This window comes from Melopsittacus undulatus (assembly GCF_012275295.1).
Source record: "Melopsittacus undulatus isolate bMelUnd1 chromosome 29 unlocalized genomic scaffold, bMelUnd1.mat.Z SUPER_29_unloc_1, whole genome shotgun sequence".
Classification (NCBI taxonomy): Eukaryota; Metazoa; Chordata; class Aves; order Psittaciformes; family Psittaculidae; genus Melopsittacus; species Melopsittacus undulatus.
The window spans coordinates 25492-53356 of NW_022993941.1; the positions used below are offsets into that span (position 1 = coordinate 25492).

The 27865-nt window shown below is 56.8% G+C and overlaps 2 protein-coding genes across 2 annotated transcripts; one reads left to right on the forward strand and one right to left on the reverse strand.

Annotated features, from left to right (window-relative positions):
- The first annotated feature begins 480 nt into the window (after positions 1-480).
- LOC117438158 (syntaxin-1B) lies at positions 481-12731 on the forward strand. Its single transcript, XM_034073621.1, has 9 exons — positions 481-550; positions 2255-2354; positions 3059-3133; positions 4621-4694; positions 5770-5878; positions 7365-7438; positions 8706-8843; positions 10750-10860; positions 12536-12731. Exons 1-9 carry the CDS (start codon positions 530-532, stop codon positions 12614-12616), a joined length of 783 nt encoding a protein of 260 aa, XP_033929512.1. The 5' UTR covers positions 481-529; the 3' UTR covers positions 12617-12731.
- A 2915-nt stretch (positions 12732-15646) lies between these two features.
- MAPK7 (mitogen-activated protein kinase 7) lies at positions 15647-26679 on the reverse strand. Its single transcript, XM_034073607.1, is given in 7 exon segments — positions 15647-15879; positions 15961-16088; positions 17000-17179; positions 17181-17410; positions 19495-20783; positions 22618-22783; positions 26440-26679. Coding segments are annotated over 7 exon segments (2346 nt in total). The 5' UTR covers positions 26645-26679; the 3' UTR covers positions 15647-15731.
- Positions 26680-27865: the final 1186 nt, after the last annotated feature.

A 27865-nucleotide genomic window follows, 5' to 3' on the forward strand; every position in this document is an offset into this window, starting at 1 on the left:
CTATGGGGTGCAATGAGGGTTATGGGGTTCTATGGGGTGCAATGAGGGTTATGGGGTTCTATGGGGTGCTATGGGGGCTATGGGGTGCTATGGGGTGCTATGGGGGCTATGGGGTGCTATGGGGTGCTATGGGGGTCATTGGCTGTAATGGGATGCTGGGGTCTGCAATGGGGTGCTAGGGGGGGGCCGGCTTTATGCAAATGAGTCCTGTCGGGAGCCAATGGCGTGGGGGGGGCAGTGGTGCAGGGGTGTGGCTATGCAAATGAGCCGGCGCCAGGCATCCAATGAGGGGAGAGAGGATCAGGCCATGCCGATGACTCACCCCCCCCGGCCCGCAGCCAATCATAGCGCTGCGCCCTGGGGCAGGCAGCCAATAGCCTTCGAGTATGCAAATGAGGCGGGGTGCGGCGCAGCCAATGGGGCGTCAGCGAGCGCTGGCCACGCCCCCCCCTGAGGCTCAGGGCGCCCCCTGCAGGCCAAGGACAGCGACGATGAGGATGAGGTTGTGCACGTGGACAGAGATCACTTCATGGATGAGTTCTTCGAGCAGGTGTGGGGCTGCCCCATGGAGACCTATAGAGACATATAGAGACCTATAGGGACCTATAGAGACACATAGAGACCTATAGAGACCTATAGAGACCTATAGAGACCTATAGAGACCTATAGAGACCTATAGAGACACATAGAGACCTATAGAGACCCATAGAGACACATAGAGACACATAGAGACCCATAGGGACCTATAGAGACCTATAGGGACCCATAGAGACACATAGAGACCCATAGAGACACATAGAGACCCATAGAGACCTATAGAGACCTATAGAGACCCATAGAGACCCATAGAGACACATAGAGACACATAGAGACACATAGAGACCCATAGAGACCCATAGAGACCCATAGAGACACATAGAGACACATAGAGACCCATAGAGACCTATAGAGACATATAGAGACCCATAGAGACCTATAGGGACCCATAGAGACCCATAGAGACCTATAGAGACCTATAGAGACCTATAGAGACCCTATAGAGACCTATAGAGACCCATAGAGACCCATAGAGACCCATAGAGACACATAGAGACCCATAGAGACACATAGAGACACATAGAGACACATAGAGACATATAGAGACCCATAGAGACACATAGAGACCCATGGGGACCCATAGAGACCCAGAGCAGGCAGAGACACCCCATAGCATCCTGTGTCACCCAAAGACAACCCCTACAGCACCCATAGAGACATCCCCATACCCCATATCCCATATCCCATACCCCATATCCCATACCCCATATCCCATACCCCATATCCCATTCCCCATACCCCATATCCCATACCCCATACCCCATATCCCATACCCCATACCCCATATCCCATACCCCATACCCCATACCCCATACCCCATACCCCATACCCCATATCCCATACCCCATACCCCATATACCCCATACCCCATACCCCATATCCCATACCCCATACCCATATACCCCATACCCCATACCCCATACCCCATATCCCATATCCCATACCCCATACCCATATCCCATACCCCATACCCCATACCCCATATCCCATACCCCATACCCCATATATCCCATACCCCATACCCCATACCCCATATCCCATATCCCATACCCCATACCCCATATCCCATACCCCATATACCCCATACCCCTGCCCCACACCCTGCCCCACATCCTGCCCCACATCCAGCCCCACATCCTGCCCCACATCCAGCCCCACATCCTGCCCCACATCCTGCCCCACATCCAGCCCCACATCCAGCCCCACATCCTGCCCCACATCCAGCCCCACACCCTGCCCCACATCCAGGCCCACATCCTGCCCCACATCCTGCCCCACACCCTGCCCCACATCATGCCCCACATCCTGCCCCACATCCAGCCCCACATCCAGCCCCACATCCTGCCCCACATCCAGCCCCACATCCTGCCCCACATCCAACCCACACCCTGCCCCACATCCTGCCCCACATCCTGCCCCACATCCAGCCCCACATCCTGCCCCACATCCTGCCCCACATCCAGCCCCACATCCAGCCCCACATCCTGCCCCACACCCTGCCCCACATCCTGCCCCACATCCTGCCCCACATCCAGCCCCACATCCAGCCCCACATCCTGCCCCACATCCTGCCCCACATCCAGCCCCACATCCAGCCCCACATCCTGCCCCACATCCAGCCCCACATCCTGCCCCACATCCTGCCCCACACCCGCAGGTGGAGGAGATCCGCGGCTGCATTGAGAAGCTGTCGGAGGACGTGGAGCAGGTGAAGAAGCAGCACAGTGCGATCCTGGCGGCCCCAAACCCTGATGAGAGTGAGTGGGGGATATGGGGTAATGGGGTCAATGGGGGTAATGGGGGTAATGGGGTAATGGGGTAATGGGGGTAATGGGGTAATGGGGGTAATGGGGTAATGGGGGTAATGGGGGTAATGGGGTAATGGGGTAATGGGGGTAATGGGGGTAATGGGGTAATGGGGGTAATGGGGGTAATGGGGGTAATGGGGGTAATGGGGTAATGGGGGTAATGGGGGGTAATGGGGTAATGGGGGTAATGGGGAAATGGGGGTAATGGGGTAATGGGGGTAATGGGGTAATGGGGTAATGGGGGTAATGGGGGTAATGGGGGTAATGGGGTAATGGGGGTAATGGGGTAATGGGGGTAATGGGGGTAATGGGGTAATGGGGTAATGGGGGTAATGGGGGTAATGGGGGTAATGGGGCAATGGGGACGTCCATGAGGATGTGGGGAGTGAAGGAGTAGAGGGATACGAGGTGCATCTAGAGACCTATAGAGATCCCATAGAGACCCATAGAGAACCCATAGATAGAGACCCATAGAGACCCCATAGAGCCCCATAGAGCCCCATAGAGACCCCATAGAGACCCCATAGATACCCATAGAGCCCCATAGAGCCCCATAGAGACCCCATAGAGCCCCATAGAGACCCCATAGAGCCCCATAGAGCCCCATAGAGACCCATAGACCCCATAGAGCCGCTGTGCGTGTGTCGCCCCAGAGACGAAGCAGGAGCTCGAGGACCTCACAGCTGACATCAAGAAGACAGCGAACAAAGTGCGATCCAAGTTGAAAGGTGACCCCATAGGGATGACCCCATAGGGATGACCCCATTGGGTTGACCCCATTGGGTTGATCCCATTGGGTTGACCCCATTGGGTTGAGTCCATTGGGTTGATCCCATTGGGTTGATCCCATTGGGTTGAGTTCATTGGGTTGAGTCCATTGGGTTGACCCCATTGGGTTGACCCCATTGGGTTGATCCCATTGGGTTGATCCCATTGGGTTGAGTCCATTGGGTTGATCCCATTGGGTTGATCCCATTGGGTTGACCCCATTGGGTTGACCCCATTGGGTTGAGTCCATTGGGTTGACCCCATTGGGTTGAGTCCATTGGGTTGATCCCATTGGGTTGATCCCATTGGGTTGAGTCCATTGGGTTGAGTCCATTGGGTTGATCCCATTGGGTTGAGTCCATTGGGTTGAGTCCATTGGGTTGATCCCATTGGGTTGAGTCCATTGGGTTGAGTCCATTGGGTTGATCCCATTGGGTTGACCCCATTGGGTTGAGTCCATTGGGTTGACCCCATTGGGTTGAGTCCATTGGGTTGAGTCCATTGGGTTGACCCCATTGGGTTGACCCCATTGGGTTGATCCCATTGGGTTGACCCCATTGGGTTGATCCCATTGGGTTGATCCCATAGGGTTGACCCCATTGGGTTGACCCCATTGGGTTGATCCCATTGGGTTGAGTCCATTGGGTTGATCCCATTGGGTTGATCCCATTGGGTTGAACCCATTGGGTTGATCCCATTGGGTTGAGTCTATTGGGTTGAGTCCATTGGGTTGATCCCATTGGGTTGAGTCCATTGGGTTGATCCCATTGGGTTGATCCCATTGGGTTGAGTCCATTGGGTTGAGTCCATTGGGTTGATCCCATTGGGTTGAGTCCATTGGGTTGATCCCATTGGGTTGAGTCCATTGGGTTGAACCCATTGGGTTGAGTCCATTGGGTTGATCCCATTGGGTTGATCCCATTGGGTTGAACCCATTGGGTTGATCCCATTGGGTTGAGTCTATTGGGTTGAGTCCATTGGGTTGACCCCATTGGGTTGATCCCATTGGGTTGATCCCATTGGGTTGAGTCCATTGGGTTGAGTCCATTGGGTTGATCCCATTGGGTTGACCCCATTGGGTTGATCCCATTGGGTTGATCCCATTGGGTTGAGTCCATTGGGTTGACCCCATTGGGTTGATCCCATTGGGTTGAGTCCATTGGGTTGATCCCATTGGGTTGATCCCATTGGGTTGAGTCCATTGGGTTGACCCCATTGGGTTGAGTCCATTGGGTTGAGTCCATTGGGTTGACCCCATTGGGTTGATCCCATTGGGTTGACCCCATTGGGTTGATCCCATTGGGTTGACCCCATTGGGTTGAGTCCATTGGGTTGACCCCATTGGGTTGATCCCATTGGGTTGACCCCATTGGGTTGATCCCATTGGGTTGACCCCATAGGGTCCCAGGCCCCACATCCCCCATAGCTGACCCCTTGTGCCCCACAGCCATTGAGCAGAGCATTGAGCAGGAGGAAGGACTGAACCGCTCATCAGCTGACCTGCGCATCCGCAAGACACAGGTACCCACATAGCCTGCTCCATACATCCATATACATACATCCATATACATACATCCATATCCATACATCATCCATACATACATATCCATACATCCATATCCATCCATCCATAGCCATACATCCATATCCATACATCATCCATACATCCATCCATACATCCATATCCATCCATCCATATCCATCCATCCATATCCATCCATCCATATCCATCCATCCATATCCATACATCCATATCCATACATCCATGTGTCCATACATCCATACATCCATATCCATACATCCATCCATACATCCATCCATACATCCATATCCATACATCCATATCCATACATCCATATCCATACATCCATATCCATACATCCATCCATACATCCATATCCATACATCCATATCCATACATCCATATCCATACATCCATACGTCCATACGTCCATCCATACATCCATACATCATCCATACATCCATACATCCATATCCATCCATCCATATCCATCCATCCATATCCATCCATCCATATCCATACATCCATATCCATACATCCATATACATACATCCATATACATACATCATCCATACATACATACATCCATATCCATACATCCATCCATACATCCATCCATACATCCATCCATACATCCATATCCATACATCCATATCCATACATCCATACGTCCATACGTCCATCCATACATCCATACATCATCCATACATCCATACATCCATATCCATCCATATCCATACATCCATACATCCATACATCCATCCATCCATACATCCATCCGTACATCCATACCTCATCCATACATCCATACATCCATATCCATCCATATCTATACATCCATACGTCCATGGGTCCATACATCCATCCATACATCCATCCGTACATCCATACCTCATCCATACATCCATATCCATCCATATCTATACATCCATACGTCCATGTGTCCATCCATATATCCATCATCCATCCATCCATCCATCCATGTGTCCATATCCATCCATCCATATCCATCCATTATCCCTCCATCCATAGCTCCATCCATACATCCTCTATACATCCCTGTGTGTTTCCCAGCATTCCACCCTGTCCCGGAAGTTCGTGGAGGTCATGACCGAGTACAACGCGACTCAGTCCAAGTACCGCGACCGCTGCAAGGACAGGATCCAGCGGCAGCTGGAGATCAGTGGGTCCTGGGGCTATGGGGCAGGGGGGGGAGGGGCTATGGGGCAGGTGGGGCTATGGGGCAGGAGGGGGGGGGTATGGGGCAGGAGGGGGGGCTATGGGGCAGGGGGGAGGGGCGATGGGGCAGGAGGGGGGGGCTAGGGGGCAGGGGGGGGGGGCTATGGGGCAGGAGGGGCTATGGGGCAGGAGGGGCTATGGGGCGGGGGGGGGGAGGGGCTATGGGGCAGGAGGGGCTATGGGGCAGGGGGGAGGGGCTATGGGGCAGGGGGGGGAGGGGCTATGGGGCAGGAGGAGGGGGCTATGGGGCAGGAGGGGGCTATGGGGTGGGAGGGGCTATGGGGCAGGAGGGGAGGGGCTATGGGGCAGGAGGGGGGGGCTATGGGGCAGGGGGGGGTCTATGGGGCAGGGGGGGCTATGGGGCAGGAGGGGCTATGGGGCAGGAGGGGGGGGAGGGGCTATGGGGCAGGAGGGGGGGGCTATGGGGCAGGGGGGGTCTATGGGGCAGGAGGGGGGGGTATGGGGTGGGAGGGGGGGTTATGGGGCAGGAGGGGGGGGCTATGGGGCAGGAGGGGGCTATGGGGCAGGAGGGGCTATGGGGCAGGAGGGGGCTATGGGGCAGGAGGGGGAGGGGCTATGGGGCAGGAGGGGGGGCTATGGGGCAGGGGGGGGGGGCTATGGGGCAGGGGGGGGGAGGGGCTATGGGGCAGGAGGGGGCTATGGGGCAGGAGGGGGCTATGGGGCAGGAGGGGCTATGGGGCAGGAGGGGGCTATGGGGCAGGAGGGGCTATGGGGCAGGAGGGGCTATGGGGCAGGAGGGGGAGGGGCTATGGGGTGGGGGGGGGGAGGGGCTATGGGGCAGGAGGGGGGGGCTATGGGGCAGGAGGGGCTATGGGGCAGGAGGGGGGGGCTATGGGGCAGGAGGGGGGGCTCTATGGGGCAGGAGGGGGGGGCTATGGGGCAGGAGGGGGGGGGCTATGGGGTGGGATGGGGGATCTATGGGGCAGGAGGGGGGGGGCTATGGGGCAGGAGGGGCTATGGGGCAGGAGGGGGGGCTATGGGGCAGGAATGGCTATGGGGCAGGAGGGGGGGGGCTATGGGGCAGGAATGGCTATGGGGCAGGAGGGGGGGCTATGGGGCAGGAGGGGGGGGCTATGGGGCAGGGGGGGGAGGGGCTATGGGGCAGGGGGGGGTCTATGGGGCAGGAGGGGGGAGGGGATATGGGGCAGGAGGGGGGGGCTATGGGGCAGGAGGGGGGGGGTATGGGGTGGAGGGGGGGGCTATGGGGCAGGAGGGGCTATGGGGCAGGAGGGGGGGGCTATGGGGCAGGGGGGGGGGCTATGGGGCAGGAGGGGGGGGGCTATGGGGTGGGATGGGGGATCTATAGGGCAGGAGGGGGGGGGCTATGGGGTGGGATAGGGGGACAATGGGGTGGGATGGAGGGACCATAGGGATCCCAGCAGCCAATCAGAAGGCCCCTTGTTCCCCAGCCGGCCGCACGACCACCAATGAGGAGCTGGAGGACATGCTGGAGAGCGGCAAGCTGGCTATCTTCACCGATGACGTAGGTTGGGGGGCGCTATGGGGCTGCCCCATAGATGTGGGTCCCTATGGGGCTGCCCCATAGATGTGGGTCCCTATGGGGCTGCCCCATGGATGTGGGTCCCTATGGGGCTGCCCCATAGATGTGGGTCCCTATGGGGCTGCCCCACGGATGTGGGTCCCTATGGGTCTGCCCCATGGATGTGGGTCCCTATGGGGCTGCCCCATGGATGTGGGTCCCTATGGGTCTGCCCCATGGATGTGGGTCGCTATGGGGCTGCCCCATAGATGTGGGTCGCTATGGGTCTGCCCCATGGATGTGGGTCCCTATGGGGCTGCCCCATAGATGTGGGTCCCTATGGGGCTGCCCCATGGATGTGGGTCCCTATGGGGCTGCCCCATAGATGTGGGTCCCTATGGGGCTGCCCCATAGATGTGGGTCCCTATGGGGCTGCCCCATAGATGTGGGTCCCTAAGGGGCTGCCCCATAGATGTGGGTCCCTATGGGTCTGCCCCAGAGATGTGGGTCCCTATGGGTCTGCCCCATAGATGTGGGTCCCTATGGGTCTGCCCCATGGATGGGGTCCCTATGGGGCTGCCCCATGGATGTGGGTCCCTATGGGGCTGCCCCATAGATGTGGGTCCCTATGGGGCTGCCCCATAGATGTGGGTCCCTATGGGGCTGCCCCATAGATGTGGGTCCCTATGGGTCTGCCCCATGGATGTGGGTCCCTATGGGGCTGCCCCATGGATGTGGGTCCCTATGGGTCTGCCCCATAGATGTGGGTCCCTATGGGGCTGCCCCATGGATGTGGGTCCCTATGGGGCTGCCCCATAGATGTGGGTCCCTATGGGGCTGCCCCATAGATGTGGGTCCCTATGGGTCTGCCCCATGGATGTGGGTCCCTATGGGGCTGCCCCATGGATGTGGGTCCCTATGGGGCTGCCCCATAGATGTGGGTCCCTATGGGTCTGCCCCATGGATGTGGGTCCCTATGGGTCTGCCCCATGGATGTGGGTCCCTATGGGTCTGCCCCATAGATGTGGGTCCCTATGGGGCTGCCCCATAGATGTGGGTCCCTATGGGTCTGCCCCATGGATGTGGGTCCCTATGGGGCTGCCCCATAGATGTGGGTCCCTATGGGGCTGCCTCATGGATGTGGGTCGCTATGGGTCTGCCCCATAGATGTGGGTCCCTATGGGGCTGCCCCACAGATGTGGGTCCCTATGGGTCTGCCCCATAGATGTGGGTCCCTATGGGGCTGCCCCATAGATGTGGGTCCCCACAGATCAAGATGGACTCTCAGATGACCAAACAGGCCCTGAATGAGATCGAGACTCGGCACAATGAGATCATCAAACTGGAGAGCAGCATCCGGGAGCTGCACGACATGTTCGTGGACATGGCAATGCTGGTGGAGAGCCAGGTGTGGGGCAGCTATGGGGCAGCTATGGGGCAGCTATGGGGCAGCTGTGGGGCAGCTATGGGGCAGCAATGGGGCAGCTATGGGGCAGCTGTGGGGCAGCAATGGGGCAGCTGTGGGGCAGCTATGGGGCAGCTATGGGGCAGGTGTGGGGCAGCTGTGGGGCAGCTATGGGGCAGCAATGGGGCAGGTGTGGGGCAGCAGTGGGGCAGCTGTGGGGCAGCTATGGGGCAGCTATGGGGCAGCTATGGGGCAGCTGTGGGGTAGCAATGGGGTAGCTATGGGGCAGCTATGGGGCAGCTATGGGGCAGCTGTGGGGCAGCAATGGGGCAGGTGTGGGGCAGCTATGGGGCAGCTGTGGGGCAGCTGTGGGGCAGGTGTGGGGCAGGTGTGGGGCAGGTGTGGGGCAGCAATGGGGCAGCTGTGGGGCAGCTGTGGGGCAGCTGTGGGGCAGGTGTGGGGCAGCTGTGGGGCAGCTGTGGGGCAGCTGTGGGGCAGCTGTGGGGCAGGTGTGGGGCAGCTGTGGGGCAGCTGTGGGGCAGCTATGGGGCAGCTGTGGGGCAGGTGTGGGGCAGCTGTGGGGCAGCTGTGGGGCAGGTGTGGGGCAGGTGTGGGGCAGGTGTGGGGCAGCTGTGGGGCAGCTGTGGGGCAGCTATGGGGCAGCTGTGGGGCAGCTGTGGGGCAGCAATGGGGCAGGTGTGGGGCAGCTGTGGGGCAGCAATGGGGCAGGTGTGGGGCAGCTGTGGGGCAGGTGTGGGGCAGCTGTGGGGCAGGTGTGGGGCAGCTATGGGGCAGCTGTGGGGCAGCTGTGGGGCAGGTGTGGGGCAGCTATGGGGCAGCTATGGGGCAGCTGTGGGGCAGCTGTGGGGCAGCTGTGGGGCAGCAATGGGGCAGCTGTGGGGCAGCTGTGGGGCAGCTGTGGGGCAGCTGTGGGGCAGGTGTGGGGCAGCAATGGGGCAGCAATGGGGCAGCTGTGGGGCAGGTGTGGGGCAGCTGTGGGGCAGCTGTGGGGCAGGTGTGGGGCAGCTATGGGGCAGGTGTGGGGCAGCTGTGGGGCAGCTATGGGGCAGGTGTGGGGCAGCTATGGGGTAGCTATGGGGCAGCTATGGGGCAGGTGTGGGGCAGGTGTGGGGCAGCTGTGGGGCAGCTGTGGGGCAGCTATGGGGCAGGTGTGGGGCAGGTGTGGGGCAGCTATGGGGCAGGTGTGGGGCAGCTATGGGGCAGCTGTGGGGCAGGTGTGGGGCAGCTGTGGGGCAGCTGTGGGGCAGCTGTGGGGCAGCAATGGGGCAGCTGTGGGGCAGGTGTGGGGCAGCTGTGGGGCAGCAATGGGGCAGCTGTGGGGCAGCTGTGGGGCAGCTGTGGGGCAGCAATGGGGCAGGTGTGGGGCAGCTGTGGGGCAGCTATGGGGCAGGTGTGGGGCAGCAGTGGGGCAGCTGTGGGGCAGCTATGGGGCAGGTGTGGGGCAGCTGTGGGGCAGCTATGGGGCAGCAATGGGGCAGGTGTGGGGCAGCTATGGGGCAGCAATGGGGCAGCTGTGGGGCAGCTGTGGGGCAGCTGTGGGGCAGGTGTGGGGCAGGTGTGGGGCAGCTGTCGGGCAGCTATGGGGCAGCAATGGGGCAGGTGTGGGGCAGCTATGGGGCAGCAATGGGGCAGCTGTGGGGCAGCTATGGGGCAGGTGTGGGGCAGCTGTGGGGCAGCAATGGGGCAGCTATGGGGCAGCTATGGGGCAGGCATGGGGGAGCCGTGGGGAGCACCAGGAACACACTTAGATCCATATAGAGCCCATTCAAAGCCATAGACACCATAAGAACCCCATTAGACCCACCCAGACTTCATCCAAACCCATATAGGACCCCCCAGCCCCCCCTGCCCCATAGCCACCCCATAGCTCTGGTCCCCCCCCCCCAAGGGTGAGATGATCGATCGCATTGAGTACAATGTGGAGCACTCAGTGGACTATGTGGAACGAGCCGTGTCCGACACCAAGAAAGCCGTCAAGTACCAGAGCAAGGCCCGAAGGGTGAGAGACTATGGGGCCAATGGGGACAATGGGGTCAATGGGGCCAATGGGGACAATGGGGCCAATGGGGACAATGGGGTCAATGGGGCCAATGGGGCCAATGGGGACAATGGGGACAATGGGGCCAATGGGGTCAATGGGGTCAATGGGGACAATGGGGACAATGGGGACAATGGGGACAATGGGGCCAATGGGGACAATGGGGTCAATGGGGACAATGGGGTCAATGGGGCCAATGGGGACAATGGGGTCAATGGGGCCAATGGGGTCAATGGGGACAATGGGGACAATGGGGACAATGGGGACAATGGGGACAATGGGGTCAATGGGGCCAATGGGGACAATGGGGCCAATGGGGACAATGGGGCCAATGGGGACAATGGGGACAATGGGAACAATGGGGTCAATGGGGTCAATGGGGCCAATGGGGTCAATGGGGACAATGGGGTCAATGGGGTCAATGGGGCCAATGGGGCCAATGGGGTCAATGGGGCCAATGGGGCCAATGGGGACAATGGGGTCAATGGGGCCAATGGGGCCAATGGGGACAATGGGGACAATGGGGACAATGGGGCCAATGGGGACAATGGGGCCAATGGGGCCAATGGGGCCAATGGGGACAATGGGGTCAATGGGGCCAATGGGGACAATGGGGCCAATGGGGTCAATGGGGCCAATGGGGACAATGGGGACAATGGGGTCAATGGGGACAATGGGGACAATGGGGCCAATGGGGACAATGGGGACAATGGGGACAATGGGGACAATGGGGACAATGGGGTCAATGGGGACAATGGGGACAATGGGGCCAATGGGGCCAATGGGGACAATGGGGCCAATGGGGACAATGGGGACAATGGGGTCAATGGGGCCAATGGGGTCAATGGGGTCAATGGGGCCAATGGGGACAATGGGGACAATGGGGACAATGGGGACAATGGGGACAATGGGGCCAATGGGGCCAATGGGGACAATGGGGCCAATGGGGACAATGGGGCCAATGGGGACAATGGGGACAATGGGGGCAATGGGTGGCCAATGGGGACAATGGGGACAATGGGGCCAATGGGGCCAATGGGGACAATGGGGACAATGGGGCCAATGGGGACAATGGGGCCAATGGGGCCAATGGGGTCAATGGGGCCAATGGGGACAATGGGGTCAATGGGGCCAATGGAGGCAATGGGGCCAATGGGGCCAATGGGGCCAATGGGGTGGCCAATGGGGCCAATGGGGCCAATGCGGTGGCCAATGGGGCCAATGGGGTCAATGGGGTCAATGGGGCCAATGGGGCCAATGGGGCCAATGGGGCCAATGGGGTGGCCAATGGGGCCAATGGGGCCAATGGGCTGGCCAATGGGGCCAATGGGGTCAATGGGGTCAATGGGGCCAATGGGGCCAATGGGGCCAATGGGGTGACCAATGGGGCCAATGGGGCCAATGGGGTGGCCAATGGGGCCAATGGGGACAATGGGGCCAATGGGGTGGCCAACGGGGCCAATGGGGTCAATGGGGCCAATGGGGTTAATGGGGTGGCCAATGGGGCCAATGGGATGGCCAATGGGGCCAATGGGGCCAATGGGGTGGCCAATGGGGCCAATGGGGTGGCCAATGGGGCCAATGGGGTGGCCAATGGGGCGTCCCCATAACGTTGTCCTTGTCTCCTGTTGAGCAGAAGAAGATCATGATCATCATCTGCTGTGTGGTGCTGGGGGTGGTCTTGGCCTCTTCCATTGGGGGCACCTTGGGGTTATAGGGCCGCCCCATAAGCCCCATCCCTCTCCATCCTCCTCCATTCATGAGACTCAATGAAGAGACAGAGATCCCGGAGCCGACCAATCGCAGCGGTTCCTTGGGCTCCGCGCATCCAATCATGGCGTCCATTGGCTGTTTGGCTCCTCCCCTTCGCTCCTTGGCTCCGCCCCCTTGCCATGAGGCTCCATCCATGTGCTTGGGGGGGGGATGGGATGAAGACGCACACTTGGGGGTCAGGAGGTGGCCTCAAGGTGGGGGGCAATGGGGGTGACCATAGGGAAGGGTCTTGGGTTGACCATAGGAAGGGTCTTGGGTTGGGTTGACCATAGGAAGGGTCTTGGGTTGACCATAGGAAGGGTCTTGGGTTGGGTTGACCATAGGAAGGGTCTTGGGTTGACCATAGGGAAGGGTCTTGGGTTGGGTTGACCATAGGAAGGGTCTTGGGTTGACCATAGGAAGGGTCTTGGGTTGACCATAGGAACGGTCTTGGGTTGACCATAGGAAGGGTCTTGGGTTGGGTTGACCATAGGAAGGGTCTTGGGTTGACCATAGGAAGGGTCTTGGGTTGGGTTGACCATAGGAAGGGTCTTGGGTTGGGTTGACCATAGGAAGGGTCTTGGGTTGACCATAGGAAGGGTCTTGGGTTGACCATAGGAAGGGTCTTGGGTTGACCATAGGAAGGGTCTTGGGTTGAGTTGACCATAGGAAGGGTCTTGGGTTGACCATAGGAAGGGTCTTGGGTTGGGTTGACCATAGGAAGGGTCTTGGGTTGAGTTGACCATAGGAAGGGTCTTGGGTTGACCATAGGAAGGGTCTTGGGTTGAGTTGACCATAGGAAGGGTCTTGGGTTGACCATAGGAAGGGTCTTGGGTTGACCATAGGAAGGGTCTTGGGTTGGGTTGACCATAGGAAGGGTCTTGGGTTGACCATAGGAAGGGTCTTGGGTTGGATTGACCATAGGGAAGGGTCTTGGGTTGACCATAGGGAAGAGCCATGGGGCAGGTTCATCCAATGGGGGTCCCAGATTGGGGTTGGGTTGACCCATCTCATGGTCAATGGTGACACCAGCACCCATTGACCCAGCACTTCACCAGCCCATTGCTTGCCTGGCAACCAGTTGGTGACCCATTGATCACCCCAACACCCATTGATCACCCAACGACCCATTGATCACCCAATGACCCATTGATCACCCAACGACCCATTGATCACCCAACGACCCATTGATCACCCAATGACCCATTGATCACCCAATGACCCATTGATCACCCCAACACCCATTGATCACCCAATGACCCATTGATCACCCAACCACCCATTGATCACCCAATGACCCATTGATCACCCAATGACCCATTGATCACCCAACGACCCATTGATCACCCAATGACCCATTGATCACCCAACCACCCATTGATCACCCCAACACCCATTGATCACCCAATGACCCATTGATCACCCAATGACCCATTGATCACCCAATGACCCATTGATCACCCCAACACCCATTGATCACCCCAACACCCATTGATCACCCAATGACCCATTGATCACCCAATGACCCATTGATCACCCCACCACCCATTGCCCATGCCACCATGCAGTCAATGACCCAATGAACCCCTCGATGACCCAATGACATCATCAATCACCAATGACATCATCAATCACCCAATGACATCATCAATCACCAATGACATCATCGACGACCCAACAACCCCCTCGATGACCCAACCAATGACTCGATGACATCATCACTGACCCGACCAACCCAGTGACGTCATGAATGACCCGAGACCACCGCCAATGACCCAGTAACCCCCTCAATGACATCAATGACGTCATCAATGACCCAACCGAGCCCTCAATGACGTCATCATGACCCAACCACATCAATGACCCAACCGAGCCCTCAATGACGTCATCAACGACCCAACCGAGCCCTCAATGACGTCACCAACGACCCAACCGAGCCCTCAATGACGTCACCATGACCCAACCGAGCCCTCAATGACGTCACCATGACCCAACCGAGCCCTCAATGACGTCACCAACGACCCAACCGAGCCCTCAATGACGTCACCAACGACCCAACCGAGCCCTCAATGACGTCATCAATGACCCAACCGAGCCCTCAATGACGTCATCAACGACCCAACCGAGCCCTCAATGACGTCACCATGACCCAACCGAGCCCTCAATGACATCACCAACGACCCAACTGAGCCCTCAATGACGTCATCAATGACCCAACCGAGCCCTCAATGACGTCACCAACGACCCAACTGAGCCCTCAATGACGTCACCAACGACCCAACCGAGCCCTCAATGACGTCACCAACGACCCAACCGAGCCCTCAATGACGTCACCAACGACCCAACCGAGCCCTCAATGACGTCATCAATGACCCAACCGAGCCCTCAATGACGTCACCATGACCCAACCGAGCCCTCAATGACGTCATCAATGACCCAACCGAGCCCTCAATGACGTCACCAACGACCCAACCGAGCCCTCAATGACGTCATCATGACCCAACCGAGCCCTCAATGACGTCACCAACGACCCAACCGAGCCCTCAATGACGTCACCAACGCCTCCATAACCCCCTCAATGACCCAACCGAGCCCCCAGTGACCCCGTCGAGGACCCCTCCGTGTCCCCCCCTGCCCCATAGGTGCCCCACACGCTGCCCCCCCAACCCCGCTCTGTGCGTCCCTCGTGGTCTGTGATGTATTTGCTACAAAACCCATGTCACAAACGCAGCCGCCTCCGTCTCCTTCCTGCTCTGCCCCATAGGGGGCCCCATAGACACCCCCCGGCCCCATAGCGCGCCCCATAGACACCCCCCGGCCCCATAGCGCGCCCCATAGACACCCCCCGGCCCCATAGCGCGCCCCATAGACACCCCCCGGCCCCATAGCGCGCCCCATAGACACCCCCCGGCCCCATAGCGCGCCCCATAGACACCCCCCGGCCCCATAGCGCGCCCCATAGGTCCCGAGGAGCCCAACTCCCATTGGACGAGGCTCGGTGTCGTTACAAATGTAATTGGTCGGGGTCAAAGCGAGGCCGAAGGGGGCGGAGCCAATGGGGTGTCCCCGCCCCCCCCCGGTTATGGGTCCGGGAGGTCGTCGCTGAGGATCATGGGAGAGCCGAGCTGGAGGTCGCGCTGGAGGCTCTCGAGGGAGGCGGGGCTTAGGCGGTGAACCTCCAGCCAATCAGCGAGCAGCGAGGCCGAGAGCGGCGCCGAATCCCCTTGGCTGGGGGGGCAAAGGGGGCGGGGCCTCAGCGCCGAGGCCGCCACCCCATTGGTCGGGCAGGGAGGTGAGGTCAGCGCTCACCTCTCTTTGGGGTCTCCAACCATGTCCAGGGATTGGCTGAGGAACTCCTCCAGGTCGAAGCCCACCCCATAACCAGCCCCACTGCCCTTGGGGGTCACGGAGAAGACGGGGGGCAGGAGGTCCTCAACCTGTGGGGCAGGGGGGGGGGACAGGCAAGGAGGGGGAGCCCACAGGGAGTGAGCAGATTCAATACAACCCAACCCAATTGAACCCAACTCAACCCAATTGAACCCAACTCAACCTAACCCAATTGAACCCAACTCAACCCAACCCAATTGAACCCAACTCAACCTAACCCAACCCAATTGAACCCAGCCCAACTCAACCCAATTGAACTCAACCCAACTCAACCCAATTGAACCCAACCCAACTTAACCCAACTGAACCCAATTAAACCCAACCCAACTCAACCCAATTGAACCCAATTCAACTCAACCCAATTGACCCCAATCCAACCAAGCCCAACTCAACCCAACCCAACCCAATTGACCCCAATCCAACCGAGCCCAACCCAACCCAACTCAACCCAATTGAAACCAACTCAACTGAACTCAACCCAAACCAATTGAACCCAGCCTAACCCAACTCAACTCAACCCAACTGAACCCAACCCAACACAATTGAACCCAACTCAACCTAACCCAACCCAATTGAACCCAATTCAACCCAACCCAACTGAACCCAACTCAACCCAACCCAATTGAACCCAGCCCAACTCAACCCAATTGAACTCAACCCAACTCAACCCAATTGAACCCAACCCAACTTAACCCAACTGAACCCAATTGAACCCAATTAAACCCAACCCAACTCAACCCAACTCAACTCAACCCACTTGAACCCAATTAAACCCAACCCAACTCAACCCGATTGAACCCAGCCCAACCCAAGTCAACCCAACTCAACCCAACACAATTGAACCCAATTCAACTCAACCCAACTGAACCCAATTAAACCCAACTCAACCTAACCCAAACCAACTGAACCCAGCCAAACCCAACCCAATTAAACCCAACCCAACCCAACCTGACCCCCCCACCTGCGACTTGGACAGCTGCTGCGTCACAGTGGCCACATCCGCATCGTGCCCCACAGCCCCCCCGCTGCCTTCACCCCACACCTCACCCCAACCCTCTGTGGCCGCCCCACAAGTTGTGGGGCAGAGCTCAGGGGGCTGCTGTGGGGCTGGGGGGGGGGGGGCGGGGGAGGGCCCCGTCGCGCATCCGGGTCCAGCGCTCCAGGAGGTGGCGGTCGTCGTCGGTCAGCACCAGGCCCTGGAGCCCATCCCCGCGGCCTTGGGGCTCGCGGCGCTCGCGCTCCCGCTGCTTCTTCTCGCGCTCCTTGGCACGTTCCTGGCGCCGCCGGCGCTTCTCCTCCCGCTCCCGCTGGCGCTCGGCCGCCGTCACCGGGCGACGGCACTCGGGGGGGTCCGAGGGGGCGCAGGGGGGGTCTGGGGGGGGGGGAGGGGAAGGTGAGCACAGGGGTATGGCAGACAAGAGGAGACAATAGCAGCCAATAGGAGCCAATAGGAACCAATAGCAGCCAATAGGAGCCAATAGCGGCCAATAAGAGACAATAGGAGCCAATAGGAGTCAATAGGAGCCAATAGCAGCCAATAGGAGACAATAGGAGCCAATAGCTGCCAATAGGAGCCAATAGCAGCCAATAGGAGCCAATAGCTGCCAATAGCAGTCAATAGCGGCCAAGAGCAGCCAATAGCGGCCAATAGGAGCCAACAGCAACCAATAGCGGCCAATAGCGGCCAATAGGAGCCAATAGCGGCCAATAGGAGCCAATAGGAGCCAATAGGAGAAATTAGGAGCCAATAGCTGCCAATAGGAGCCAATAGGAGCCAACAGCAGCCAATAAGAGACAATAGGAGCCAATAGGAGCCAATAGCAGCCAACAGGAGCCAACAGTGGCCAATAGGAGACAATAGCTGCCAATAGGAGTCAATAGGAGCCAATAGCAGTCAACAGGAGCCAACAGTGGCCAATAGGAGCCAATAGCTGCCAATAGGAGCCAATAGCGGCCAATAGCTGCCAATAGGAGCCAATAGCTGCCAATAGGAGCCAATAGCAGCCAATAGCTGCCAATAGGAGACAATAGCAGCCAATAGGAGCCAATAGCAGCCAATAGGAGCCAATAGGAGACAATAGGAGCCAATAGCGGCCAATAGGAGACAATAGCAGCCAATAGGAGCCAATAGCTGCCAATAGAAGCCAATAGCTGCCAATAGCAGTCAATAGCGGCCAAGAGCAGCCAATAGCGGCCAATAGGAGCCAACAGCAACCAATAGCGGCCAATAGCGGCCAATAGGAGCCAATAGCGGCCAATAGGAGCCAATAGGAGCCAATAGGAGAAATTAGGAGCCAATAGCTGCCAATAGGAGCCAATAGGAGACAATAGGAGCCAACAGCAGCCAATAAGAGACAATAGGAGCCAATAGGAGCCAATAGCTGCCAATAGGAGCCAATAGCTGCCAATAGGAGCCAATAGCTGCCAATAGGAGCCAATAGGAACCAATAGCGGCCAATAGGAGCCAATAGCGGCCAATAAGAGACAATAGGAGCCAATAGGAGCCAATAGGAGCCAATAGCAGCCAATAGGAGACAATAGGAGCCAATAGCTGCCAATAGGAGCCAATAGCAGCCAATAGGAGCCAATAGCTGCCAATAGGAGCCAATAGCTGCCAATAGCAGTCAATAGCGGCCAAGAGCAGCCAATAGCGGCCAATAGCGGCCAATAGGAGCCAATCACGGCCAATAGCGGCCAATAGGAGCCAATAGGAGAAATTAGGAGCCAATAGCTGCCAATAGGAGACAATAGGAGCCAACAGCAGCCAATAAGAGACAATAGGAGCCAATAGGAGCCAATAGCAGCCAACAGGAGCCAACAGTGGCCAATAGGAGACAATAGCTGCCAATAGGAGCCAATAGCGGCCAATAGCTGCCAATAGGAGTCAATAGCGGCCAATAGGAGTCAATAGGAGCCAATAGCAGCCAATAGGAGCCTATAGCAGCCAATAAGAACCAATAGCTGCCAATAGAAGCCAATAGCAGCCAACCCAACCCAACTCAACCCAACCCAACCAACTCAACCCATCCCATCCAAACTCAACCCAACCCAACTTAACCCAACCAACCCAACCCAACTCAACCCATCCCAACTCAACCTAACCAACCCAACCCAACCAACCCAACCAAACCCAACCCAACCCAACTTAACCCAACCAACCCAACCCAACCAAACCCAACCCAACTTAACCCAACCAACCCAACCCAACCAACCCAACCAAACCCAACCCAACCAACCCAACCCAACTTAACCCAACTAACCCAACCCAACCAACCCAACTCAACCTAACCCAACCCAACTTAACCCAACTAACCCAACCAACCCAACTCAACCCAACCCAACCCAACCCAACTCAACCCATCCCAACTCAACCTAACCAACCCAACCAACCCAACCAAACCAACCCAACCCAACTCAACCCAACCAAACCCAACCCAACCCACACACCCCTCTCACCTTTACTCTTATTCCTCATAGCCGACTTCAGCAGCGCAGCCTTGAGCGCAGCTTTGGTGTCATCCGAGATGGCCCCATCCCTCTTGGGCGCTATGGGGCCGCCGGCTTCCGCCTTCACCTCTATGGGCCCCTCCGGCCCGGGGCTCACCATGTCCACATCGGCACAGGGCCACGCGGTGCCATCCGGCGCCCCATTGGCGCCAACCATAGACCCCCCATTACCACCCCCATTACCACCCCCATTACCACCCCCATTGCCACCCCCATTGACACCCCCATTGACACCCCTATTACCACCCCCATTACCACCCCTATTACCACTATTACCACCCCCATTGCCAGCCCCATTACCACCCCCATTGACACCCCCATTGACACCCCTATTACCACCCCCATTACCACCCCTATTACCACTATTACCACCCCCATTGCCAGCCCCATTGCCAGCCCCATTGACCCCCCCATTGCCACCACTGCTTGGCGCTAGGCAGATGTGCCTGCGGATGCCATCGCGGCGCGCATGGAAGTCCTCAATCTCCGCCACGATGGCGGCTTTGATCTCCTCCTTGGTGAGCGCTTGGCGCTCGAAGGCGAAGTCGAACGCCGGCACACACTCGGGTTCATCATCAGGGTCATGGTACTTGGCCAGGAACGGATGCGCCAAAGCCTCCACCACACTCACCCTCTCCCGCGGGTCGAACCGCAGCATCCCCCCCAACAGCGCCAAGGCTTCGGCGTCGGCGTCGCCAAACAGCTCCTCCCACGGCACCGCGGGCCGCGGGGGGAGGCTCTGGACATAAGCCCTCACCCGCTCGGCGCCGATGGCCGCGGTTAGCGCCGGTGGCGGCGTGCCCAACACCGCCATGATCAGTTGGAGCTGGTGGATGTAGTTGCGCCCCGGGAACAGCTGCCGGCGCGCCAGCATCTCGGCGAAGATACAACCCGCGGACCACACGTCGATGGCGCGGCTGTAGCGGTGCAGCGCCAGCAGCAGCTCCGGCGCGCGGTACCAGCGCGTGGCCACGTACTCCGTCAGGAAGGGCTTGGCCTGGCGCGGGTCGGCGCCTAAGCCTCTGGCCATGCCGAAGTCGCCGATCTTGAGCTCGCAGTTCTCGTTGACCAATAGGTTGCTGGGTTTGAGGTCGCGGTGCAGGACGTTGGCGGAGTGGATGTACTTGAGGCCGCGCAGGAGCTGGTACAGGAAGTAGCGGACGTGCTCCAGCGTCAGCGGTTGGCTCGAGTGGATGATCTGGTGCAGGTCGGACTCCATCAGGTCCAGCACCACGTAGCTGGGAGGGGGGGAAGGGGGTTGCTATGGGGTTGCTGTGGGGTCTATGGGGCTCTATGGGGCTCTATGAGGTCACTATGGGGCTCTATGAGGTCACTATGGGGTCGCTATGGGGCTCTATGGGGTCTCTATGGGGCTCTATGGGGTTGTTATGGGGCTCTATGGGGCTCTATGGGGTCGCTATGGGGCTCTATGGGGTCGCTATGGGGCTCTATGGGGCTCTATGGGGTCGCAATGGGGCTCTATGCGGCTCTATGGCGTCGCTATGGGGCTCTATGGGTCACTGTGTTATTGCTAGGGGTTGCTATGGGGTTGCTATGGGGTTGCTATGGGGCTCTATGGGGCTCTATGGGGTCGCTATGGGGCTCTATGGGTCTCTAGGGGGCGCTATGGGTTCTCTATGGGTCTCTATGGGTCACTGTGGTATTGCTAGGGGTTGCTATGGGGTTGCTATGGGGCTCTATGGGGTTGTTATGGGGCTCTATGGGGTCGCTATGGGGCTCTATGGGGTCGCTATGGGGCTCTATGGGGTCGCTATGGGGCTCTATGCGGCTCTATGGCGTCGCTATGGGGCTCTATGGGTCACTGTGGTATTGCTAGGGGTTGCTATGGGGTTGCTATGTGGTCGCTATGGGGCTCTATGGGGCTCTATGGGGTCGCAATGGGGCTCTATGCGGCTCTATGGCGTCGCTATGGGGCTCTATGGGTCACTGTGGTATTGCTAGGGGTTGCTATGGGGTTGCTATGGGGCTCTATGGGGCTCTATGGGGTCGCTATGGGGCTCTATGGGTCTCTAGGGGGCGCTATGGGTTCTCTATGGGTCTCTATGGGTCACTGTGGTATTGCTAGGGGTTGCTATGGGGTTGCTATGGGGCTCTATGGGGTCACTATGGGGCTCTATGGGTCTCTATGGGGTTGCTATGGGGCTCTATGGGGTCGCTATGGGGCTCTATGGGTCACTGTGGTATTGCTAGGGGTTGCTATGGGGTTGCTATGGGGCTCTATGGGTCTTTATGGGGTTGCTATGGGTCACTATGGGTCACTATGGGGTCACTAGGGGTCACTATGGGTCACTATGTGTCACTATGGGTCACTAGGGGTTGCTATGGGTCACTAGGGGTTGCTATAGGGTCTCTATAGGGTCACTATGGGTCTCTATGGTATTGCTATGGGTTGCTATGGGGTTGCAATGGGTTGCTAGGGGTCGCTATGCATCCCTAGGGGTCACTATGGGATTGCTATGGGGTCTCTATGTGTCTCTATGTGTCTCTATGTGTCTCTATGGTCTCTATGTGTCTCTGTCTCTATGTGTCTCTGTGTCTCTATGTGTCTCTGTGTCTCTATGTGTCTCTATATGTCTCTATGCGTCTCTATATGTCTCTATATGTCTCTATGGGTCTCTATGCGTCTCTATATGTCTCTATATGTCTCTATGCGTCTCTATGCGTCTCTATATGTCTCTATATGTCTCTATGTGTCTCTATGCGTCTCTATGCGTCTCTATGCGTCTCTATGCGTCTCTATGCGTCTCTATGCGTCTCTATGCGTCTCTATGGGTCTCTATGTGTCTCTATGGGTCTCTATGTGTCTCTATGTGTCTCTATATGTCTCTATGTGTCTCTATGTGTCTCTATGGGTCTCTATGTGTCTCTATATGTCTCTATGTGTCTCTATCTATATGTCTCTATGTGTCTCTATGTGTCTCTATATGTCTCTATGCGTCTCTATGCGTCTCTATGTGTCTCTGTGTGTCTCTGTGTGTCTCTATGTGTCTCTATGTGTCCCTATATGTCCCTATATGTCCCTATATGTCCCTATATGTCCAGAGCACATACACAGAGCGGAAGTCTCGCTCAGGCCCTCGCGGCCTCAGGATGTCCTTGATCCCAATGATGTTGTCGTGCTTGAAGTGCTTGAGGATCTTGAGCTCCCTCAGGGTCCTCTTGGCGCTGGTGACCACATCGAAGGCGTTGGGGATCTTCTTGATGGCCACGGGCTGGCCTGGGGGGGATGGGGTCAATGGGGTCAATGGGGTCAATGGGGGTAATGGGGGTAATGGGGTAATGGGGTAATGGGGTAATGGGGTAATGGGGGTAATGGGGGTAATGGGGGTAATGGGGGTAATGGGGTAATGGGGGTAATGGGGTAATGGGGGTAATGGGGTAATGGGGGTGATGGGGGAATGGGGTAATGGGGTAATGGGGGTAATGGGGGAATGGGGTAATGGGGTAATGGGGGTAATGGGGGTGATGGGGGTGATGGGGTAATGGGGGTAATGGGGGTAATGGGGTAATGGGGTAATGGGGCAATGGGGGTAATGGGGTAATGGGGTAATGGGGGTAATGGGGGTAATGGGGTAATGGGGGTAATGGGGGTAATGGGGGTAATGGGGGTGATGGGGGTAATGGGGTAATGGGGGTAATGGGGGTAATGGGGTAATGGGGGTAATGGGGTAATGGGGGTAATGGGGGAATGGGGGTGATGGGGTAATGGGGGAATGGGGGTAATGGGGGTAATGGGGGTAATGGGGTAATGGGGTAATGGGGGTAATGGGGTAATGGGGGTAATGGGGTAATGGGGTAATGGGGGAATGGGGGTAATGGGGTAATGGGGGGAATGGGGGTAATGGGGTAATGGGGGTAATGGGGGAATGGGGGTAATGGGGTAATGGGGGGAATGGGGTAATGGGGGTAATGGGGGTGATGGGGGTAATGGGGGTAATGGGGTAATGGGGGTAATGGGGTAATGGGGTAATGGGGGAATGGGGGTAATGGGGTAATGGGGGGAATGGGGGTAATGGGGTAATGGGGGTAATGGGGGAATGGGGGTAATGGGGTAATGGGGGTAATGGGGTAATGGGGGTAATGGGGTAATGGGGTAATGGGGGTAATGGGGGTAATGGGGGTAATGGGGTAATGGGGTAATGGGGTAATGGGGTAATGGGGGTAATGGGGTAATGGGGGTAATGGGGTAATGGGGTAATGGGGGTAATGGGGTAATGGGGGTAATGGGGTAATGGGGTAATGGGGGAATGGGGGTAATGGGGTAATGGGGGTAATGGGGGTAATGGGGTAATGGGGTAATGGGGGTAATGGGGTAATGGGGGTAATGGGGTAATGGGGTAATGGGGTAATGGGGGTAATGGGGGTAATGGGGTAATGGGGTAATGGGGGTAATGGGGTAATGGGGTAATGGGGGTAATGGGGTAATGGGGGTAATGGGGCAATGGGGTAATGGGGTAATGGGGGTAATGGGGTAATGGGGTAATGGGGGTAATGGGGGTAATGGGGGTAATGGGGTAATGGGGTAATGGGGTAATGGGGGTAATGGGGTAATGGGGGTAATGGGGTAATGGGGTAATGGGGGTAATGGGGTAATGGGGGTAATGGGGTAATGGGGTAATGGGGGAATGGGGGTAATGGGGTAATGGGGGTAATGGGGGTAATGGGGTAATGGGGTAATGGGGTAATGGGGGTAATGGGGTAATGGGGTAATGGGGGTAATGGGGTAATGGGGGTAATGGGGCAATGGGGTAATGGGGTAATGGGGTAATGGGGTAATGGGGGTAATGGGGGTAATGGGGTAATGGGGTAATGGGGGTAATGGGGTAATGGGGTAATGGGGGTAATGGGGGTAATGGGGGGTAATGGGGTAATGGGGTAATGGGGGTAATGGGGTAATGGGGGTAATGGGGTAATGGGGTAATGGGGGAATGGGGGTAATGGGGTAATGGGGGGAATGGGGGTAATGGGGTAATGGGGGTAATGGGGGAATGGGGGTAATGGGGTAATGGGGGGAATGGGGTAATGGGGGTAATGGGGGTGATGGGGGTAATGGGGGTAATGGGGTAATGGGGGTAATGGGGGTGATGGGGGTAATGGGGGTAATGGGGTAATGGGGGTAATGGGGTAATGGGGGTAATGGGGTAATGGGGGTAATGGGGGTGATGGGGGTAATGGGGGTAATGGGGTAATGGGGGTAATGGGGGTGATGGGGGTAATGGGGGTAATGGGGTAATGGGGGTAATGGGGTAATGGGGGTAATGGGGTAATGGGGTAATGGGGGAATGGGGTAATGGGGGTAATGGGGTAATGGGGGTAATGGGGTAATGGGGTAATGGGGGTAATGGGGGTAATGGGGGTAATGGGGTAATGGGGTAATGGGGGTAATGGGGTAATGGGGTAATGGGGGTAATGGGGTAATGGGGTAATGGGGTAATGGGGGTAATGGGGTAATGGGGTAATGGGGGTAATGGGGGTAATGGGGTAATGGGGTAATGGGGGTAATGGGAGTCAATGGCATCCAATGAAACCCAATAGCACCCAATGGGATCAATGTCACCCCATAGCACCCAATGGGATCAATGGCACCCAATAACACCCAATGTCACCCAATAGCACCCAATGGGATCAATGGCACCCAATGGCCCCCAATGGGATCAATAACACCCAATAGCACCCAATGTCACCCAATAGCACCCAATGGGATCAATGCCCCCCAATAGCACCTAGTAGCACCCAATAACACCCAATAACACCCAATAGCACCCAATGGGATCAATAGCCCCCAGTAACACCCAATAACACCCAGTGTCACCCAATAGCACCCAATGGGATCAATAGCACCCAATAGCACCCAATAGGATCAATGGCACCCAATAACACCCAATAGCACCCACTGGGCTCAATGGCCCCCAATGGCCCCCAACAGCACCCAATAGCACCCAATAACACCCAATGTCACCCCATAGCACCCAATGGGATCAATAGCACCCAATGGCCCCCAATAGCACCCAATAGCAGCCAATGGGATCAATGGCCCCCAATAGCCCCCAATGGGATCAATAACACCCAATAGCACCCAAGGTCACCCAATAACACCCAATAGCACCCAATGGGATCAATAACACCCAATAACACCCAATGTCACCCAATAGCACCCAATGGGATCAATGGACCCCAATACCACCTAGTAGCACCCGATAACACCCAATAGCACCCAATAACACCCAATGGGATCAATAGCCCCCAATGGCCCCCAATAGCACCCAATAGCACCCAATGGGATCAATGCCCCCCAATAGCACCTAGTAGCACCCAATAACACCCAATAGCACCCAATAGCACCCAATGGGATCAATGGCACCCAATAGCACCTAGTAGCACCCAATAACACCCAATAGCACCCAATAACACCCAATGGGATCAATAGCCCCCAATGGCCCCCAATAGCACCCAATAGCACCCAATGGAATCAATAGCCCCCAATAGCCCCCAGTAGCACCCAATAGCACCCAATAACACCCAATGGGATCAATAGCCCCCAATGGCCCCCAATAGCACCCAATAGCACCCAATGGGATCAATGGACCCCAATAGCACCCAATGGGATCAATGGACCCCAATAGCACCCAATAGCAGCCAATGGGATCAATGGACCCCAATAGCACCCAATAGCACCCAATGGGATCAATGGACCCCAATAGCACCCAATGGGATCAATGGACCCCAATAGCACCCAATAGCAGCCAATGGGATCAATGGACCCCAATAGCACCCAATAGCAGCCAATGGGATCAATGGCCCCCAATAGCACCCAATAGCACCCAATGGGATCAATGGACCCCAATAGCACCCCATAGCCCCCATTGACCTCACCGGTGTCCCGGCGCCGCGCGGAGCTGACCACCCCATAGGCTCCGGTGCCGATGGTCTCGATGACGTCATAATCGTCGCCCACCTCGAAGGTGACGTCAAGCGCGCGCGCCTTGAGCAGCGCCAGGCCCCCCCCAGGCTCCGCCATCTGCGACCCACACGTGGGGGTCAGACCCATAGATATGGGTCTATATGGGCTCAGACCCATAGATATGGGGTCTATATGGGCTCAGACACATAGATATGGGGTCTATATGGGCTCAGACACATAGATATGGGTCTATATGGGCTCAGACCCATAGACATGGGTCTATATGGGCTCAGACACATAGATATGGGGTCTATATGGGCTCAGACCCATAGATATGGGGTCTATATGGGCTCAGACCCATAGACATGGGTCTATATGGGCTCAGACACATAGATATGGGGTCTATATGGGCTCAGACACATAGATATGGGGTCTATATGGGCTCAGACCCATAGATATGGGTCTATATGGGCTCAGACACATAGATATGGGGTCTATATGGGCTCAGACACATAGATATGGGGTCTATATGGGCTCAGACCCATAGATATGGGGTCTATATGGGCTCAGACACATAGATATGGGGTCTATATGGGCTCAGACCCATAGATATGGGGTCTATATGGGCTCAGACACATAGATATGGGTCTATATGGGCTCAGACACATAGATATGGGTCTATATGGGCTCAGACACATAGATATGGGGTCTATATGGGCTCAGACACATAGATATGGGGTCTATATGGGCTCAGACACATAGATATGGGGTCTATATGGGCTCAGACACATAGATATGGGGTCTATATGGGCTCAGACACATAGATATGGGTCTATATGGGCTCAGACACATAGATATGGGGTCTATATGGGCTCAGACCCATAGATATGGGGTCTATATGGGCTCAGACACATAGATATGGGTCTATATGGGCTCAGACCCAGAGATATGGGGTCTATATGGGCTCAGACCCATAGATATTGGCCCTACATGGGCTCAGACCCATAGATATGGGGTCTATATGGGCTCAGACACATAGATATGGGGTCTATATGGGCTCAGACACATAGATATGGGTCCTACATGGGCTCAGACCCATAGATATGGGGTCTATATGGGCTCAGACCCATAGATATGGGTCTATATGGGCTCAGACACATAGATATGGGTCTATATGGGCTCAGACCCATAGATATGGGGTCTATATGGGCTCAGACACATAGATATGGGGTCTATATGGGCTCAGACACATAGATATGGGGTCTATATGGGCTCAGACACATAGATATGGGGTCTATATGGGCTCAGACACATAGATATGGGGTCTATATGGGCTCAGACACATAGATATGGGGTCTATATGGGCTCAGACACATAGATATGGGGTCTATATGGGCT

Coding starts and splice junctions, on each gene's coding strand:
- LOC117438158 (XM_034073621.1), top strand. CDS start 530: ATGGATGAGTTCTTCGAGCAG. Junction 7,439..8,705: donor TGGCTATCTTCACCGATGAC/GTAGGTTGGGGG, acceptor GGGTCCCCACAG/ATCAAGATGGACTCTCAGAT. Junction 8,844..10,749: donor CAATGCTGGTGGAGAGCCAG/GTGTGGGGCAGC, acceptor CCCCCCCCCAAG/GGTGAGATGATCGATCGCAT.